At 38.5% G+C, this 18,325-nt stretch overlaps 1 protein-coding gene across 1 annotated transcript; it reads left to right on the forward strand.

Moving 5' to 3' along the window:
* Nucleotides 1-6,804: 6,804 nt before the first annotated feature.
* On the forward strand, nt 6,805-7,580 carry LOC138871458 (disease resistance protein Roq1-like). The gene is made up of 2 exons (XM_070149340.1): nt 6,805-7,086; nt 7,176-7,580. Exons 1-2 carry the CDS (start codon nt 6,805-6,807, stop codon nt 7,578-7,580), a joined length of 687 nt encoding a protein of 228 aa, XP_070005441.1.
* The last annotated feature ends 10,745 nt before the right edge of the window (nt 7,581-18,325 follow it).

Raw genomic sequence — 18,325 nt, forward strand, 5'->3', positions numbered from 1 at the left:
ATTACCAGGGGGCTTTAGGAAATATTTATGGGAATAGCTTGCTCAATATTCGTTTACTAGAGTTCTAGTTTTAAATATGACTACCTGTTAGATTCATATGCTCTTATTATTTTTTATATTGTTGGGAATAACCCCCCTACAAAGTAATATTCACGGTAATAAAAGCGGAATAATAAGGTAGCACCGAGATACGGTAATTAACAAGAATAAGAGAGTAACAACGACACCAAGATTTTACGTAGTAAACCCTTTTGAATAAGGGAAAATCACGGCCCTAAGAAGAGCAACTGATATCACTATAGCAAGAAATTTTACACTTTGTAGGTCCGAGTAAAATACTTAAAAGACACTCAAAAGAAATAACCCTCTTTTGATATTCTCACCTCACTACAATATCACTCACTCCCTATTTTTCTCACGGACTATTTTCTTATACTCTGTTTGTGAAACCTCACTCTTTCTTTCTAACTCTCAGATATATTTTTCCTCTGAGATTGGTGTGTCAAAAATGAGAGGCGAAGCTCTCCTTTTATAGGCAAAACCTCGCCTACTACGCTTGACATTTTTCTTCTGCATGCCTGCCATATTTGACAAATGCAGAAGGGAAACATGGGTTGTTAATCAAGGAAAAAAAATTTCTTCCTTGATTTATGGGATGGACCCCACAAACCTCCCCCTCCAGTCCCATTCACCTGAAGGAGGTAACACCGGAGGTTCAAGTTTGAGTGTATGCCGATAAGTTCTTTGCATAGCTCAAACTTGTCTCTTGGTACCACTTTGGTCAGCATATCTGAAGGATTCTCACTTGTATGGATCTTCTTTACCTGCATAGACCAATCCTCTATCATTTCTCGAATCCAATGATATCTCACGTCGATATGCTTCGTCTTTGCATGATACATGGAGTTCTTGCTCAAGTCTATTGCACTTTGACTGTCACAATAAATGACATACTCTTTTTGATGCAATTTCAGCTCTTGAAGAAACCACTTAAGCCATATCATCTCCTTGCCAGTTTCTCTAGGGGCAATATACTCTATTTCAGTTATTGAAAGTGCAACACACTTCTGTAACTTAGACTGCCATGATATATCTCCCCCTGAAAATGTAAACAAATATCCAGTAGTGAATTTTCTATTATCAATGTCACCTGCCATATCAGCATCTGTATAGCCCTTCAAGATTGGATCAGATCCTCCAAAGCACAAACAATCTCCCGTAGTACCTCTCAAGTACCTGAGTATCCACTTGACTGCTTCCCAATGTTCCTTTACAGGATTTTCAAGAAACCTGTTGATAACACCAACTGCGTGAGCATATCAGATCTAGTACATACCATTGCATACATCAAGCTTCCGATTGCTGAAGAATAAGGAACTCTAGCCATGTTCCCTTTCTCCTCCTCTTTTGTAGGACACATCTTTTTACTCAACTTTAGATGACTAGCAAGAGGTGTGCTGACTGACTTAGAATTTTTCATGTTGAAACGTTCTAGTACATGTTCAATGTACTTCTCCTGAGATAGCCACAACTTTCTACTTGTTCTCTTAGGAACTATCTTCATCCCTAGAGTTTGTTGTGCTGGGCCCAAGTCCTTCATATCAAATGACTTGGACAAATCTCTCTTTAACTTTGCGATCAGCCCCTTGTCTTTTCCTACAATTAACATGTCATCCACATACAACAACAATATAAAAAAGTTATTCTCAGAAAATCTCTTGAAGTATACACATGGATTAGAATAAGTCTTTAGGTATGTTTGACTTTTCATGAATGAGTCAAATTTCATGTACCACTGCCTTAGTGTCTGCTTCAATCCATAAAGACTTTTATTCAATTTGCACACCATGTGTTTCTTTCCAGCTACTTCAAATCCTTCTGGCTGCTCCATATAAATCTCCTCTTCAAAATCTCCATGAAGAAATGCAATTTTCACATCCAACTGCTCCACTTCAAGATCTAGGCTAGCTGCTAAGCTCAAAATTGTTCGAATAGAAGTCATTTTGACAACAGGTGAGAAAATTTCGTCAAAATCAATAACTTTCTTCTGTTCGAAGCCTTTAACCACCAATCGAGCTTTGTATCTGACCAGCTTGTCATTTCTATCTTTCTTGAGTTTAAAGACCCATTTACATTTGAGTGGTCTTTTACCCTTTGAAAGTTCAATCAACTTGTACGTGCCATTTTTCTGTAGAGATTCCATTTCTTCTTGCATGACTTTTATCCACTGGTTCTTTTCTGGATGGGACAACACCTCCTTAAGACTTTCTAGCTCCCCCTCACCACTAATGAGGACATACTCTGTGGAAGGGTACCTGCATGACTCTACCCTTGGCCTCTCTGATCTCCTCAGAGGTTGAGGTTGTTCTTCTTCCTGAGTGGGGTGCTCCACTTCCTCGACACTTTCATCAAGTTGCTCCCCCTGCTCAATAACCTCACCAGGTTTCTCCCCCTGCTCGACAACCTCGTTGGTCGTACTTTCTGCACTTGTAGGATTGTTAGAAGTAGAAGGAATAGTAACAAGGTTAGAAATTATACCATTTTTCGCCTTTTCTGACATATCAGCAGCAGTTCCAACTTCACTTTCTCGGAAGACTACATCTTTGCGTTTGATGACCTTCTTTTTTACAAGATCCCACAATCTGTACCCGAACTCTTCATCTCCATATTCGATAAATATGCAGGGAACAGATTTATCATCCAGCTTTGTTCTCTGCTTTTTTGGTACATGTGCAAAAGCTCTGCAACCGAACACCTTCAGATGCGTGTAGGACACCTCCTTGTTGGTCCAAACTCTCTCTGGGATGTCAAATGCCAACGGAACTAATAGACTCCTATTGATCAGGTAACAGGCTGTCTGAACTGCATTACCCCAGAATGACTTAGATAGTTTAGCCATTCTGAGCATGCTTCTCACTTTCTCCACAATGGTGCAGTTCATCCTCTTGGCTACGCCATTGTGTCGTGGGGTTCCAGGAACTGTCTTTTCATGTCTTATCCCATGACTGGAACAGTACTCTTCAAATTCCCTTGAAGTGTACTCACCTTAATTGTCACTTCGGAGACGCTTTAGCTTTCGACTCGTCTCCCTTTCTACTAGAGCATGAAACTTCTGGAAAACTTGAAACACCTGATCTTTGGTTTATAAAATATAAACCCATAATTTTCGTGAAGCATCATCAATAAAAGTAACAAAATATTTGTTACCGCCCATTGATTAAATTTCCATTGGGCCACAAATATCAGAATATACTAAATCAAGTATATTCAACTTTTTTTCAGACGATGTCTGAAATGAGACTCTATGCTGCTTACCAAATAAACAGTAGTCACAAGGTTTTACCGTTGTACCTTTGGCATAAAAAATGAGTGATTTCTTAGCAAGAATCTGCAATCCTTTCTCGCTTATATGACCTATTCTTTTGTGCTACAAATCTGCAGAAATCTCATCTTGTGCAGCGTTCAATTCACCTTGGCATATTTCTGCATTTGTCCCGTACAACGTGCCACGAGCAACTCCCTTTGCAATCACCAATGATCCCTTAGTGAGTCTCCACTTTTGATTTGCAAAATAGTTCTCGTATCTATCTCGGTCTAAAGCAATTCCCGAGATCAAGTTCATCCGCAAATCAGGTACATGACGCACATCCTTTAGAACCAATGTGCATCCGACACAAATATCACCAATCCCCGTAATCTTTGAGTAACTTGTGTTACCCATTCTCACTGTGCTAAAATCACCTGCTACATATATGTAAAAAAAATCTCTTACCGGTGTGGCATGGTAAGATGTCGCTGTGTCAACCACCCAATCTGACTCTGGACCTGACAGGTGCATGTATTCCTCTTCCTCATTTATAAAGAGGACAACATTATCATTGTTTTGCACCATGGCGGCTGTGTTGTCGTCATTCTTCTTGCCACTGGTTTCATCTTTGCCCTTCCTTGGATTTGGGAAATCTCTTTTGAAGTGACCTGGTTGATCACAGTTGCAGCAATTTTTGGCTCTTGATTGGATCGGTTCTTTGACTTCCCACGAGCTCCGGATCTACCATAGTTGCTCGAACTCTTTTGATAACTCCTGCCTCTACCTTCTGTGATGAGAGCATGTCCTTGATTTTCAGGCTTTTTTCTCATCTTCTCATTGAGTAGAAGAGCCGATGTGACATCTTTCAACTCAATAGTAGTCTTACCGTGTAGGATGGTTGTTGCCAAATTATCGTACGAAGATGGCAACGAGTTAAATAGCAAGATGGATTTATCTTCTTCCTCGATTTTCACTCTGAGGTTGGCAAGCTGTGGGATTAGTCCGTTAAACACATTTAAATGTGACAAAAAATTCGTACCTTCACCCATGTGTAGGGCGTATAACTGCTTCTTCAGGTACAATTTATTTGTTATCGTTTTGGACATGTATAGGCTTTCCAACCATGTCCAAATTCCACGTGCAGTGTCTTCATCAATGATGTTATTTACCACATCATCTGATAAGTGCAACCTAATTGCACTAGCAGCTCTTTCATCCAAGTCAGCCCAATCCTCAGCTTTCATGATATCAGGCTTTTTGGCATCAACATCTAGTACCATATGTAATCCTTGTTGGATGAGCAGATCCCACATCCTTCTTTGCCATGTTGAGAAACCGTTATCTCGGTTGAATTTTACTACCTCGTACTTTACTCCGAGCATTTTTATTTTTCACCGAGTATAGTACTATCGACAGTGAATAGTATTTCAGTGAACGAACAAAACCTGTGCTCTAATACCAGTTGTTGGGAATAAACCCCCTACAAAATAATATTCACGGTAATAAAAGCGGAATAATAACGTAGTGCCGAGATACGGTAATTAACAAGAATAAAAGAGTAACAACGACACCAAGATTTTTACGTGGAAAACCCTTTTGAATAAGAGAAAACCACGGCCCTGAGAAGAGCAACTGATATCACTATAGCAAGAAATTTTACACTTTGTAGGTCCGAGTAAAATACTTAAAAGACACTCAAAAGAAATAACCCTCTTTTGATATTCCCACCTCACTACAATATCACTCACTCTCTATTTTTCTCACAAACTATTTTCTTATACTCTGTTTGTGAAACCTCACTCTTTCTTTCTAACTTTCAGATATATTTTTCCTCTGAGATTGGTGTGTCAAAAATGAGAGCCGAAGCTCTCCTTTTATAGGGAGAACCTCGCCTACTACGACATTTTTCTTCTGCACGCCTGCCATATCGACAAATACAGAAGGAAGAAAAATTGCTTTCTTGATTTATGGGATGGACCCCACATATATTGCTTATTTTTATACTAAAAAATTATTTTATTTTATGTTAACTTTCTAAATAACTTGTTTACTTTAATTTTGTTGTTATTTCTTGTTTCCTTTTGAAAATAATTTGACTGGTGGCGCTTGGTACTATTTGAGAAGGACATTTATCTAGTTAAAGAATTTCTAGCAAAGTTTTCTCCTTACAGAAGAATTTTATGGGAAAATACGAGTTTGAACATGATATCTGAATTCTAGAGTTAGAAAGTATTTTATTTTAATAATTATGATGCCATTATGGAAACCTATTGTTTGGCAAGTAACAATCTTAGTTTTGCTTTCACTGTAGTTTAAGTAAAGACATCATAAAACAGTTCCTAAATGCTACACTCTATGGAAAGAACTTTTTGTATGGGAATATAATGCCACTTTTATTAATTCATAATAAGAAAATTTGATTAAACTCCTAATTGGAAGGCAAATATAAATCTTATACTGGTAATATAGTTATGTTTCTAACCCCACTATGCTCTACTAAGTCTAATATCCCCCCCCCCCCCCTCCCCCAAAAAAAAAAAATTAAAAAAGAACAAAAAAGAAGTAAGATATAGATTAAGATTTGTATGTTAAAGGAGAATAGGATCTACGCTCGGATGTGAATTTTGGTTTAGTCAAGTTACTTTGTTTTCCTTCAGAGGGCAGAGTCAATTAAAGGCATATTGGTACCAACTGGCTCAGACCGACATATATATAAGTGGAGCAAAGGTTTCAGAAACATGCCTTGTCTTAGGTTACTCATGGTAAAAGGGGAGGAGGTCCGACATCATGACCCTGTTCCTGATTCTATTTAGTATCTCCCCAGTAGCTTGAAATGGCTTGATTGAGATACTACACTTGTAAATCTCTTCCATCAAATTTTGAACCAGGAAACCTTGTTGCGCTCAAAATGACTTTTAGTTCTCTTGTTGAAATTTTCGAGGAGCCAAAGGTATTTATTAATCTGTTTTATGAAAGAGTTTAAAGTATTGAATAAAAAATTATTTTTTAAATAAAAGTCAGTTAATGCTAACGGTCCTTTTCTTTCGCTTTTCATAAACAGGAATTTGACAAGTTGGGAATCCTTAATTTAAGTTTTTCTGAGAGTTTGCTCAGAACACCCAATTTCTCGGACACCCCACATCTGCAGAGAATTGTCCTTAAAGGTTGTGTAAGTTTGATAGAGGTTCATCCATCCATAGGGAATCTCAAAAAGCTTAGTATTTTTCTGGACATGGAAAACTGCAAAAATCTTGAGTCGTTACCAAGCAGTATTCAGATGGAATCACTTGAAAGCTTTAACCTCTCTGGTTGTGAGAAATTAGGAAGATTTCCAGAAATTAAGGGGAAAATGAACTTGCTGTCAGAGCTCTTTTTGGGCCATACCGCAATATGGAAACTGCCCTCATCAATAGGACGGCTAACGCCTAACTGGGATCAGTTTGCTTGATTTGCGTTCGTGCAAGAACCTTGTAACACTCCCAACAAGCGTTTCTGAGATGAGAAAGCTGAGAATTTTGAATCTTAAAGGCTGCTCGAAGCTTGAAATCTTTCCAGAAAACCTAGGTGATCTACAACAGTTGGAGGAATTCTATACTGGCAACACTGCCATTCGGCAATTACCAGATTCTGTTTGGAACTTCAGCAAACTTAAAGTCCTGTCATTAAGAAGGGGACATAAGTGCCAATTCACCGGGAGTTTGATACTCCCATCTTCATTTGGTGATTTGCAGAAATTGAAAAGCTTAGATCTCAGCGGGTGCCATTTAGCTGATGACGAAGTTAGTGCTCTTATACCCTTGCCCTCTTTTTACTGGAATTAAACCTGAGTAGAAACCCGTTTACTTCTTTACCTAACGGCATCAGTCAGCGTCGTCGACTTCAATATCTCAACATAACACGCTGTCAGAAGCTTAAGGAACTTCCTAAACTTCCTTCAAGTATAAAGGAATTATATGCAGATGATTTTCTGGCCAGACAAAGTACTTTAAAGCTACTGATGTATCTAAGATTGAATTTGGTATCATTCACCAGTTACAGATTTGATCAGCCATCTTGTACAGAGAAGAGAGGTGGCTGCTCAGTTTTGGATGAGATCTGTTTGTTTCTCTCGAACAATATGGATGATGTGGTCATCCCTTCTCTAATTAACTCTAATCACCGAGTAAGTTACTCTATTGTCTTTCCTGGTCTTGCAATTTCTGTCGGGAATAAATCCCGTAAAAATAATATTCACGGTATTAGTAATAAATGCAGACCACTAAGTTATGGTTAAATCAACAAGAATAAAAATGCAACAAAAATGACACCAAGATTTTACGTGGAACTCCTTCTAAATAAGAGAAAAACCACGGCCAAGAAGAGCAACTGATATCACTATAGCGAGGATTTTACACTGTGTAGTAACGAGTACAAATACTCCTAAAACCTCTACACCCTCAAAAGAAAAAAAAAATACTCTTTTGCTTTTTCCACCCTACTACAATATCTCTCACACTCTATTTTTTTCTTCATGGACTATTTTCCTATAGTCTATGGAATACCTTGCTCTCTCTCTTTTCTCTCTTTATTGGTGTGTGGAAATGAGAGTTAAAGCTCTTCATTTATAGCCAAAACCTCACTCTCTAAAGCCTACAATATTTGACAAATTGCACACCCCTTTTCACAATTTCAATAAGTTTGGCTACCAAACCAAACCAAGTCAATAAAATTTGATACCAAATCATTTGAATGAGATGGACACCATATCAATCTTCCCATCCAGTCTTATTCATCTAGAGGAGGTAGCACTATCTTCTAGTCTGAGTGTATGCCGACAAGTTCTTTGCATAGCTCGAACTTGTCTCTTGGTACCACCTTGGTCAACATATCAGAAGGATTTTCACTTGTGTGAATCTTTTTGACCTGAAGTGATTCGATCTCCACTTGCTCACGAATCCAATAATATCTGACATCGATGTGTTTTGTTCTCGCATGGTACATGGAGTTTTTGCTTAGGTCTATTGCACTCTGACTGTTGCAATAGACAACATACTCCATCTGTCGCAATCCGAGTTCTTGAAAAAATCTCTTGAGCCATATCATCTCTTTGCCTGCTTTAGTAGCCGCAATATACTCCGTTTCAGTTGTAGACAGTGCGACACACTTCTGCAACTTCGATTGCTATGATGTAGCTCCCCCTGAAAAAGTAAACAAATATCCTGTAGTGGATTTTCTATTATCAAGGTCACCTGCGATATCAGAATCTATATAGCCCTTTAAAATTGGATTTGATCCTCCAAAACATAAGCATTCATGTGAGCTTCCTCTTAGATACTTGAGTATCCACGTTACAGCTTCCCAATGCTCTTTTCCTGGATTTTCGAGAAATCTGCTAACAACACCGGCTGCATGAGCAATATCTGGTCGAGTGTATACCATTACATACATCAAACTTTCGACGACAGAGGAATAAGGAATCTTGGTCATTCTCTCTTTTTCCTCCGTTGTTGTAGGACACATCTTCTTACTCAACTTCAGATGACCAGGAAGGGGTGTGTGAACTAACTTAGCATTTTTCATATTGAAGCGCTCCGGTACACGTTCTATGTACTTCTCCTGTGACAAGTAAATCTTCCTTTCATTTCTCCAACGAGTAATTCTCATGCCCAAAATCTGCTTAGCATGACCGAAGTCTTTCATTGCAAAAGATTTATTCAACTGTTTTTTCAACTCGTCAATCTTGGAAGCATTTCTGCCCACAATCAACATATCATCCACATATAGCAAGAGGATGATAAAGTCATCATCAGAAAATCTTTGTACAAACACACAGTGATCTAAAGAAGTTTTCTTGTAGCCTTGCTCCTTCATAACAAACTCAAACTTCTTATACCACTGTCTGGGAGCTTGCTTCAATCTGTATAGACTCTTCTTAAGTTTGCATACAAGATTTTCATTACCTTTTACCTTGAAGCCCTCAGGTTGTTCCATATAGATCTCCTCTTCTAAGTCACCGTGAAGAAAAGCAGTCTTCACATCCATCTGCTTAATCTCCAAATCAAGACTAGCAGTCAAACCAAGAATTGTCCGAATGGAGGACATTTTCACGACAGGAGAAAATATTTCGTCAAAGTCAATACCTTTCCTTTGACCAAATCCCTTGACAACTAATCTAGCTTTGTATCTAGGTTTCAAACTATGTTCTTCAGCTTTAACTTTGAACACCCACTTGTTCTTCAAAGCTCTCATGCCCTTAGGCAATTTCACCAACTCATAAGTATAGTTCTCATGCAGAGATTTCATCTCATCTTGCATGGCTTCAATTCATTGATCCTTGTACTCATCTTCTATGGTCTCCGCATAACATTCAGGTTCTCCCCCATCAGTGAGTAATACATACTCATTGGATGAATAATGGAAGGAAGGGGTACGAGGTCTAGAAGACCTCCTGAGTGGAATATCTAACTCGCCCACAGCTTTGTGAGTATAAGCATCTACCTCATCAACATTAGCATTGTTATCACCATCACCATCAATATGTTGATCTGGAATATGGTTCTGGGCATCACCATCATCATTGAGCCCACCAACGTCATCCACATTTGTATGAGGAACTTGATCAAGATTAACTAAACCTTCAAAACTTGGAGATTTTAGCTTCTCCGCTTTGTTAATATCTTCAATGGTTTGATCCTCCACGAAGATAACATCACGGCTTCTCACGACCTTCTTCTCAATTGGATCATATAGCCTGTAACCAAACTCATCAAGGCCATAACCAATGAAGATGCACTGCCTTGTCTTAGCAGTTAATTTTGACCTCTCATTTTTAGGCACATGTACAAAAGCTTTGCAACCAAACACTTTCAAGTGGTCATAGGAGACATCCTTTCCATACAAAACTTTGTTTGGAACATCACTTTTCAAAGCAACCGCAGGGGATAGATTAATAATATGTGCGACGATCAACAAAGCCTCACCCCAAAAGGAATTCAGTAACTTTGCTTCAGAAAGCAAACATCTGACTCTTTCCATCAAGGTACTATTCATCCTTTCTGCTAAACCATTAAGCTGAGGAGTCTTAGGAGGAGTCTTCTGGTGTCTGATACCCTGTTGTTTGCAGTATTCATCAAACGGTCCACAATATTCACCACCGTTATCAGTACGAATACACTTCAGCTTCTTTCCAATTTCTCTTTCAACTGAAGCCTGAAACTGCTTAAAGACACCCAACACTTGGTTTTTAGTCTTCAAGATGTAGACCCAAAGTTTCCTTGAACAATCATCAATAAAGGTAGCAAAATAAAGTGCACCACCCAAAGTCCTTGTCTTCATTGGAACACATAAATCTGAATGCACTAACTCAAGCAACTCTGACATTCTTGAAGGAGGATGAGACTGGAAAGAAACTCTTTTTTGTTTTTCAGCCAAGCAATGCTCACATTTTTCTAATTTTTCACTTTCAAAATTTGACAACAATTTCTTCTTAGCCAGAACATTTAGTCCTTTCTCGCTAATGTGGCTAATCCTCTTATGCCATAACGTTGAAGAGCTATTGCTCTCAACGGCATTCACCATATCAATACAGGTAGAGTCCGTATTCCAGTATAGACCACGATGCTTTTCCCCACGAGCCATAATCATGGGACCCTTAATGAGCTTCCACTTTCAGCACCGTTAGTACTAACATATCACTCATCATCCAAAACACGAACAGAGGTAAAATGCAAACAAACATCAGGTGCATGCTTTACATTGCTTAAAACTAGTTTAGTTCTAATACTAGTTTCCAAACAAATTGTTCCAACACCAGCCACCCTAGATACAGTCTCATTACCCATACTCAAAGTTCCATAGTCACCCTGAGTATAGGATGAGAAAAATTCCTTCCTTGATGTCACATGAGATGAGGCACCACTGTCCATAACCCAGCTTGACTCATCACAAACAATATTTATCAGATCCGCATCAAGGACAGTAACAAGATCTTCTGTAGTGATGGTGGCCACACGATTTCCATCTTCTTTCTATTCTTCCTTGTCTCTATTCTCCTTTTTCAAAATCCGGCAGAACTTCTTTGTGTACCCTTTCTTCCTGCAATGATAGCAGTCAATATCTTTAAGTCTGCTTCTGGATTTGCTTCTATTATGTTCTCTATTTTGAGAATCCCGATTCTTGCTTCTCCCCCTAGAGTAAGTCACCAAGACATCTGATAGCATCCTAGGAAGCTCAACTTTATTCTAGGACAAGGATGAAGCTTTCGAATCTCAAAGATGGCTTTAACAAAATGTCATGCTAAAGAATTACAAAACAAGGTCATTAGACTACAAGTGCAAATAAAGAAGTTATTAATTGAGAGGAAGAGCTCAAGGATAAAAGATGTGAATTGGCTAGGTGATAGCATCAAGGACAAGGATAGAGTCTTGGAAGCTCCAAGGCCATATCCAAGATCTCAAGCTAAAGAGTTGCAAATTAAGGTTGGTAGACTTCAATGGCAAATAAAGAAGTTTTTAATTGTAGAGAAAGAGCTCAAGACCAAAGGAGATAAATTGTCCAAATTTTATAATTATATGGTGGTCCAAATTGAAGTCCAAGAGGAGGAAGATTGGGTCACCAAATCAGCCTTTGAAGTCCACCAAAAAGGGCTCAAAATAAGTTTAAAAGAGGTCCAAAAGGGGGTGTTTCAAAAGGAGCCCAATTGAAGGCCAAACCAATGACCCAAACTAGTTGTTTTAAGGCCCAAATCTGCCCCAAAGGGTCTTGGCCGCCCCTCACCTAATTTTGATGGCTTTTGTTACCCCTTAGGAGCCCCCTACCTAAGTTTGATGGCTATTGTGACCCCTTAGCAGCCCCTACCTAATTTATATGACTTTTTAGCAACCCCCTACATTATTTTAAGGGTTTTTTACTCCTATAAATAAGGAGTTCTTCTCATTCATAAGGACTACAATATTGATTAAGTATATCATACTTTGAGAGTTCTTTTGAACTTTTGTTACTTATGCTTTAAGATTTATCTTTCAACCTTTACTAGTTCATAGTTCAAGGTAGTAAGATTACTTCTCTTTTGTGATATCTTTGATTCCTTTGTGATATTCTTAGAAGGCGATTAATACTAGTTATTAATTGTTGTCTCAGGTTACTCATAAAGCGATCAAGATCCGAATCTATTGTTTTGATTTGCTTTTAAGTAAAGGCGTTTGATTTCTTCCATAAATCAAGACGTTGTTACTTTGATCTTGTCAAGGCTATAGAACTTGCGTTCTTGGAAATTCTTTCCTTGAATTTTTCCATATCCTTTATTTCTTCTCTTTAATTCTAGTTGTTCAATTCCTTGTTGTTATTGCTTCCGCATTTAATTCTCAAATTTTTTCTCTAGTTTGAATTCCCAACCTAGTTGTTATCAACATCTGATGAGGAGGAACCCTGAAATTTTCTTCTCATCTCTTCATTTAAAAGGCTGCTCTTGGCAAGATCCATAGAGATCACACCATCCGGAGCAAAATTGGATAATAAAGTTCTAAGAATTTCCCAAGAATCTGGTAGGGAACCAAGTAGAAACAAGCCTTGAATTTCTTCATCAAATTTAATGTCCATAGCAGATAACTGGTTCATGATCCCCTAAAAATTATTCAGATGATCTGTCATCGCGGAACCATCATGGTATTTTAAACCCAACATCTGCTTTATCAGAAACATCTTGTTGTTTCCAGTTTTTCGAGCATACAAACTTTTAAGGTGCTCTCATAGGGTCCGAGCATGTGTCTCCCCAGAAATATGGTTCAAAACATTATCGTTAACCCACTATCTAATAAAGCCGCAAACCTGCCTGTGTAACAAACTCCACTCTTCATCTGATTTATTATGAGACTTTATAGTGGTGAAGGCAGGTTGATGAAAATTCTTGACATAGAGCAAATCTTCCATTTTGCCCTTCCAAATGACATAATTTGTGTCATTCAAAGTAACCATTCTACTAGTATTGGCTTTCATCGTTTATCACAAATACAAATACTATTTATTAGGAGACCAAAGTAATTCTTTTCTGATATGGAAGTTCAGATTGTGCAGCAACCACAAAGCATACTCAGACAGAACCTTGGCTCTAATATCACTTGTTGGGAATAAACGCCGTAAAAATAATATTCACGGTATTAGTGATAAACGCGGACCACCAAGTTATGGTTAAATCAGTAAGAACAAAAATGCAGCAAATATGACACCAAGATTTTACGTGGAAACCCTTCTGAATAAGGGAAAAACCACGGCCAAGAAGAGCAACTGATATCACTATAGCGAGGATTTTACACTGTGTAGTAACGAGTACAAATACTCCTAAGACCACTATACCCTCAAAAGAAAAAAATACTCTTTTGCTTTTTCCACCTTACTATAATATCTCTTACACTCTATTTTTCTTCACAGACTATTTTCTTATGGTCTATGGAATACCTTGCTCTCTCTCTTTCCTCTCTTTGTTGGGGTGTGGAAATGAGAGTTAAAGCTGTCCATTTATAGCCAAAAGCTCATTCTCTAAAGCCTACAATATTTGACAATTTGCACACCCTTTTCACAATTTCAACAAGGTTGGCTACCAAACCAAACCAAGTCAATAAAATTGACTACCAAATCATTTAAATGAGATGGACACCGTATCAATTCCCACGTGGTTTAAGCATCAAAATTCTAAGCAAACGATCTCATTTGAACTGCCCAATGATTGGTACAATGATAAGTTTGAGGGCTTTGCTATATGCTGTGTGACTCTCATGGGAGCAGGCATTTGTGATCCTGATTCGGGGTTATCTGGAAAGTATGATTATACATCATTCATCAAAGCCAAATTGATATGCAATAAAACAGTGCTAGAGAAAGAATGTAAACTTATGGCTGGTGTGTTTGCTTTACCTGCATACCATTTTATTCTTCGCTGAAGGCATTTGGTACGGATGTTAAGGACCTTAACCAGTATGGCCTATTTGAGGCATCTATCCATGGGCGCATTGTGAGACAATGGGGAGTTCAATTGATCTATAAGGGTAATAGACAGTTTTATAGAAGCAGTCTACAGAAGTGGAATGGAATTCAATCAAACTTTGCTGCAGTATGAAGCCAGGCCGTAATAAACCGGGCTTAAGGCAGGCTGAATTAGCTCCTGTGTTGGGATCTTTAGGGAAACTACCAAGAATTCGAGAGTAAGTCAGGTAACTTATTGATACCTGTTATTTGAAATTAAAAACTAATAATTTGGATATTATGAGATGAACAATTTATTTTCAATGTATTTAGATTTAGGTTAAATTCATGTAGAGAATATATTTAACGAGTTACTTAAGGATTGTTTTAATTGTTAAGTTAAATTAGAAAAAAGTTTATGACAATTAATGCAAGTATATATGCATTTAATATTTTAAGCAAAATTCAAATTGAATCAAATTATGCCAACATAGTAATTTATGAATTTAATATTCCATTCCAATTTGTTTCATGTTTGGCACTTTTTATACTTATTTATTCCATAGGAATCAACTAAGGGTCTGTTTGGAAAGCCACCGGATAATTGAAATTGTTATAGTTACTAGGGTAGTAATTACACAATATAGTTGATCACGCCCAACTATGCCTTATAAAAAGGACAATGCAGATGTTGCAAATATAACCTGAGTATTCTGCCCAGAGTCGAATCCACAGAGAATTAAGCTATCAATCACTATCTTTAGAACAACTAAACTCTTGAGAGCCAATTTCCCCAAACGTTTGAATCATAGTTGATGGTGTCTTCAATAACTAAAATTGCACGTAAATAAACAGCTGTAAACTAGGGATGCTAAGGTTGTAAACAATGGTGAGAAAAAGCTAAGGTAAAGATTTCCCCTATTGATGGAATCCCTTCTGTTTATGCGTCATACAAATTTACCAACACACCTCTATCAATCATGAACATTTTTCTTACCGTAAATCTCTCCCGAGTAATCACAGTAATATACTATTGCACTCTCCCGAGATACACTAGCTAGCTTTAATTAACACAGTTCACTTAAGATTGCACCCAAGGCTTCGTTATCCCTAATCCCGCCTTTAAACCCGCAGTTATAGATCCCTCTTATACTTTGGGAGTGGTGTTGCTCAACAATAACCTAAATATGCACTCTCTCCCGAGTTATGCACACTAAATAGGCACAGCTAATTGAGGATCCTGTCAATTAACTACAACAAGAACATAGTTGAATAAATAAAGATTGAAACTAGCAATTTGTATTCACATAAACAAGAAGTTCATCCCCCAATAGGTTCCATCAAAACCTTAGACAAGGGATTTAGCTATTCATAACTATGGGTAAACAAGATAAGATAATATTCATCATAAAAAACTAGCAATAAAAATCAAAGAAAAGAAGAAAGATGTTTTGGGTGATCTCTCACAATTATTTTTCTTGCCAAGATACTCTAAAATTCAATACATGCCTCTCTTGGGCGAAGTCTAGTGTTTAAAATAGGGTTTTGGGCTGAAAATCCCGTGTTTTACACTTTAGTCCCTGAACTTCCCGCCTCCTGCCGCGGTTCTGCCGCGGTAGCACCGCGGCCAAACATGGCCTCTGATCTTCCTTCTATCCGCGAACATCCTTCACCGCGGTTCTACCGCGGTCGCGGTGGAACCGCGGTAGACTCAGTTTTCTGATTCTTCAGCCTGTTTTGCGTGGTTCACTTGGGATATTTCATGGTTGGCCTTTCTTTCTTCATTTTTTTCACTCCAAAAGTGCTCCCTAGCCTTCCGTAGTCATATATAACCTGCAAATCATTAAAAGCACTAATAAGAGTATTTTGTTATCACTTTTATTATCAAAACTATGCAAGAAGGCAGTTATTTAGGGTCTGAATAAAGTTAAATTCACCTATTATCAACACCCCACACTTAAACCTTTGCTCATCCTCGAGCAAGCTAAACCACACTTCTAGGCCTAACCATTTGACGCATTACCCCATGTATGTCACACCTTCCATTTTGACAGAACAGCCTAAGAAATGTGCCGGTCACACCCCAGTTGCAGACTCTACTGCCATGACACACTTGCGCTCCTTCTAGTTACTCTAACAGAGGTGAAGACTTACTTTTTCTTCCTGAGTCACATTCCCTCACATTAATAAATCTGAGAGCAGTTCCAAACGCATAAAATTTAAACACAAGGAATCGAAGATATCAAGAATTCACTCACTCTCAGAAATAACATTCATATTCCACAAAAGATGCACCATAAGCTTGCCCGTAGTGTACTACTCTACTAATGGAGCTCATTCAATCTAGGATCAATTAGGACTTTATTTGGTTGTAATGTAGGCTGAGGGACGGGTAGGATACATTTAGATATAAGAGTGACTACAACTCCCTTATCACTTTAATACTTATACTTTAACATTCAAACCACATACTTATGTCAAGCCAAACTCCACCTTCACATCAATATACATCAACTCCTAAATTATTTAAGCACAATTATATCAAAAGTCACCACTATCAAAGAATATTGTTTTTTTTTCAATTCAAGTGGCTCTTGCTTTTCAAATCAATGCACCCTTTCTCCTTATTTCATTAGTTCCACTCAAAAGCCAAACCAACCACCCCACACTTTAACTTTTAGAAAGTTCATAAATAATTCAAGTGCTCATGAGAGGTTATAATGGTTCAAATAGATGGTTAATTCAAACAAATAGGTAAGGCTTGTAATGTGGTTGCCAAAGAAATGAGATTATAGGCTCAAAGGGGTTACTACGATACATAACAATTAGGTGGGTAAAATATACATATCTGGCTCAACAAAGAAATGCCTATATCACTTCTAAGACTGAACAAACTACTATTTCGCTTTACAAACACACCGGGCAAGTTCTAGGCACCAAATGCAATGCACAGAATACCACAAACCTCACACACACACATCATGTAACTCATTCTGAATCAGTTTATCAACACACTCATACAAGCGTTCGAGCAAGGCAAGATGTGCAATATTAAGGCATAGATTTATAAGTCCACAACTGAGCCCAGACTTCACACTCTCAAGTTCGTTTTAGTTGTTTGCAGGTGTGTACATCACAGGTAGAATTCTAGCCTTTATCTATCTCAGTTCTAACTACAAACGGAAAATCTACCTAACCCGGTTCAAGCAAAACCCTTGGAAAAGAACCGTGGCAAAAAGAAAAACCAAGGGAGACTTGCTACACTACCTAAAAAGAAAAAGAAAAAGAAATAAATAACAAAATTTTTATGGACTACTTCCCTCAAGAGTACTGTCCAAGTGGTCCGTCCTCAGGAAGAGTCCCTTTTTTTTTATATATACGACTTGGACCCTCAAGAGACCCGTCGACAAATGTACGTCGTTGGGTCAAACCAGACTCCTCATATAAGAAGAGTTACTTATATACAACAACATCAATTTCATGCTACAATACACACAATGCCTATGTACAGTACACATATAACTAGAGCAAGTCTCCCACCTCACACTTAAAAATAATGGCATGTCCTCATGTCATATCAAGAAAGTAAAAAGCAGAAGGGTAAGAAGACTTCCTTGAGACTCAATCAGAGTCGGAGACGGTGTTGGGGTCCATATGGCAAGCTCTCCCCAAAGCACGGAACCAGGCCATGAACTTGTTCTCAGACCGGGCCTGCCTCTGAGACATTGCATCCATTCGTGTGTGTAGGCCATCCACTGAGGCGCGGAGATCCGCGACCTCTTCCTCCATGGAACGCAACATAGGCATGGTAGACTGAGATCTAGCGAAGCCTGCCCCAGTATGGGGGCGCCGAGAGGGTCCCGCACTGTCAGTCGATCTCCTGGACGGTGCACTCGAAAATGGGTCAGCATCCTCATCATCTATCACAATTGTTGCACGTGTACCCCTGCCCACTCTGATGCGTGAAGCTCGGAATGGTGCCTCAGGTGCCAACTCTCCATCGGCAGGACCTGTGGGGACCCCCCTCCGCAAGCATAGTGCAGTCACCAAGGAAGGGAAGTAAAACCCCTTTGACAGCAGCGG

Source organism: Nicotiana sylvestris, chromosome 6 (assembly GCF_000393655.2).
Source record: "Nicotiana sylvestris chromosome 6, ASM39365v2, whole genome shotgun sequence".
NCBI lineage: Eukaryota > Viridiplantae > Streptophyta > Magnoliopsida > Solanales > Solanaceae > Nicotiana > Nicotiana sylvestris.

What these genes read in the sequence shown, in the direction of transcription:
- LOC138871458 (XM_070149340.1), top strand. Translation starts at nt 6,805, where the DNA reads ATGAGAAAGCTGAGAATTTTGAATCTTAAAGGCTGCTCGAAGCTTGAA. An exon ending in GCCATTTAGCTGATGACGAA is followed by an intron (nt 7,087 to 7,175) that starts GTTAGTGCTCTT and finishes GGCATCAGTCAG; the next exon opens with CGTCGTCGACTTCAATATCT.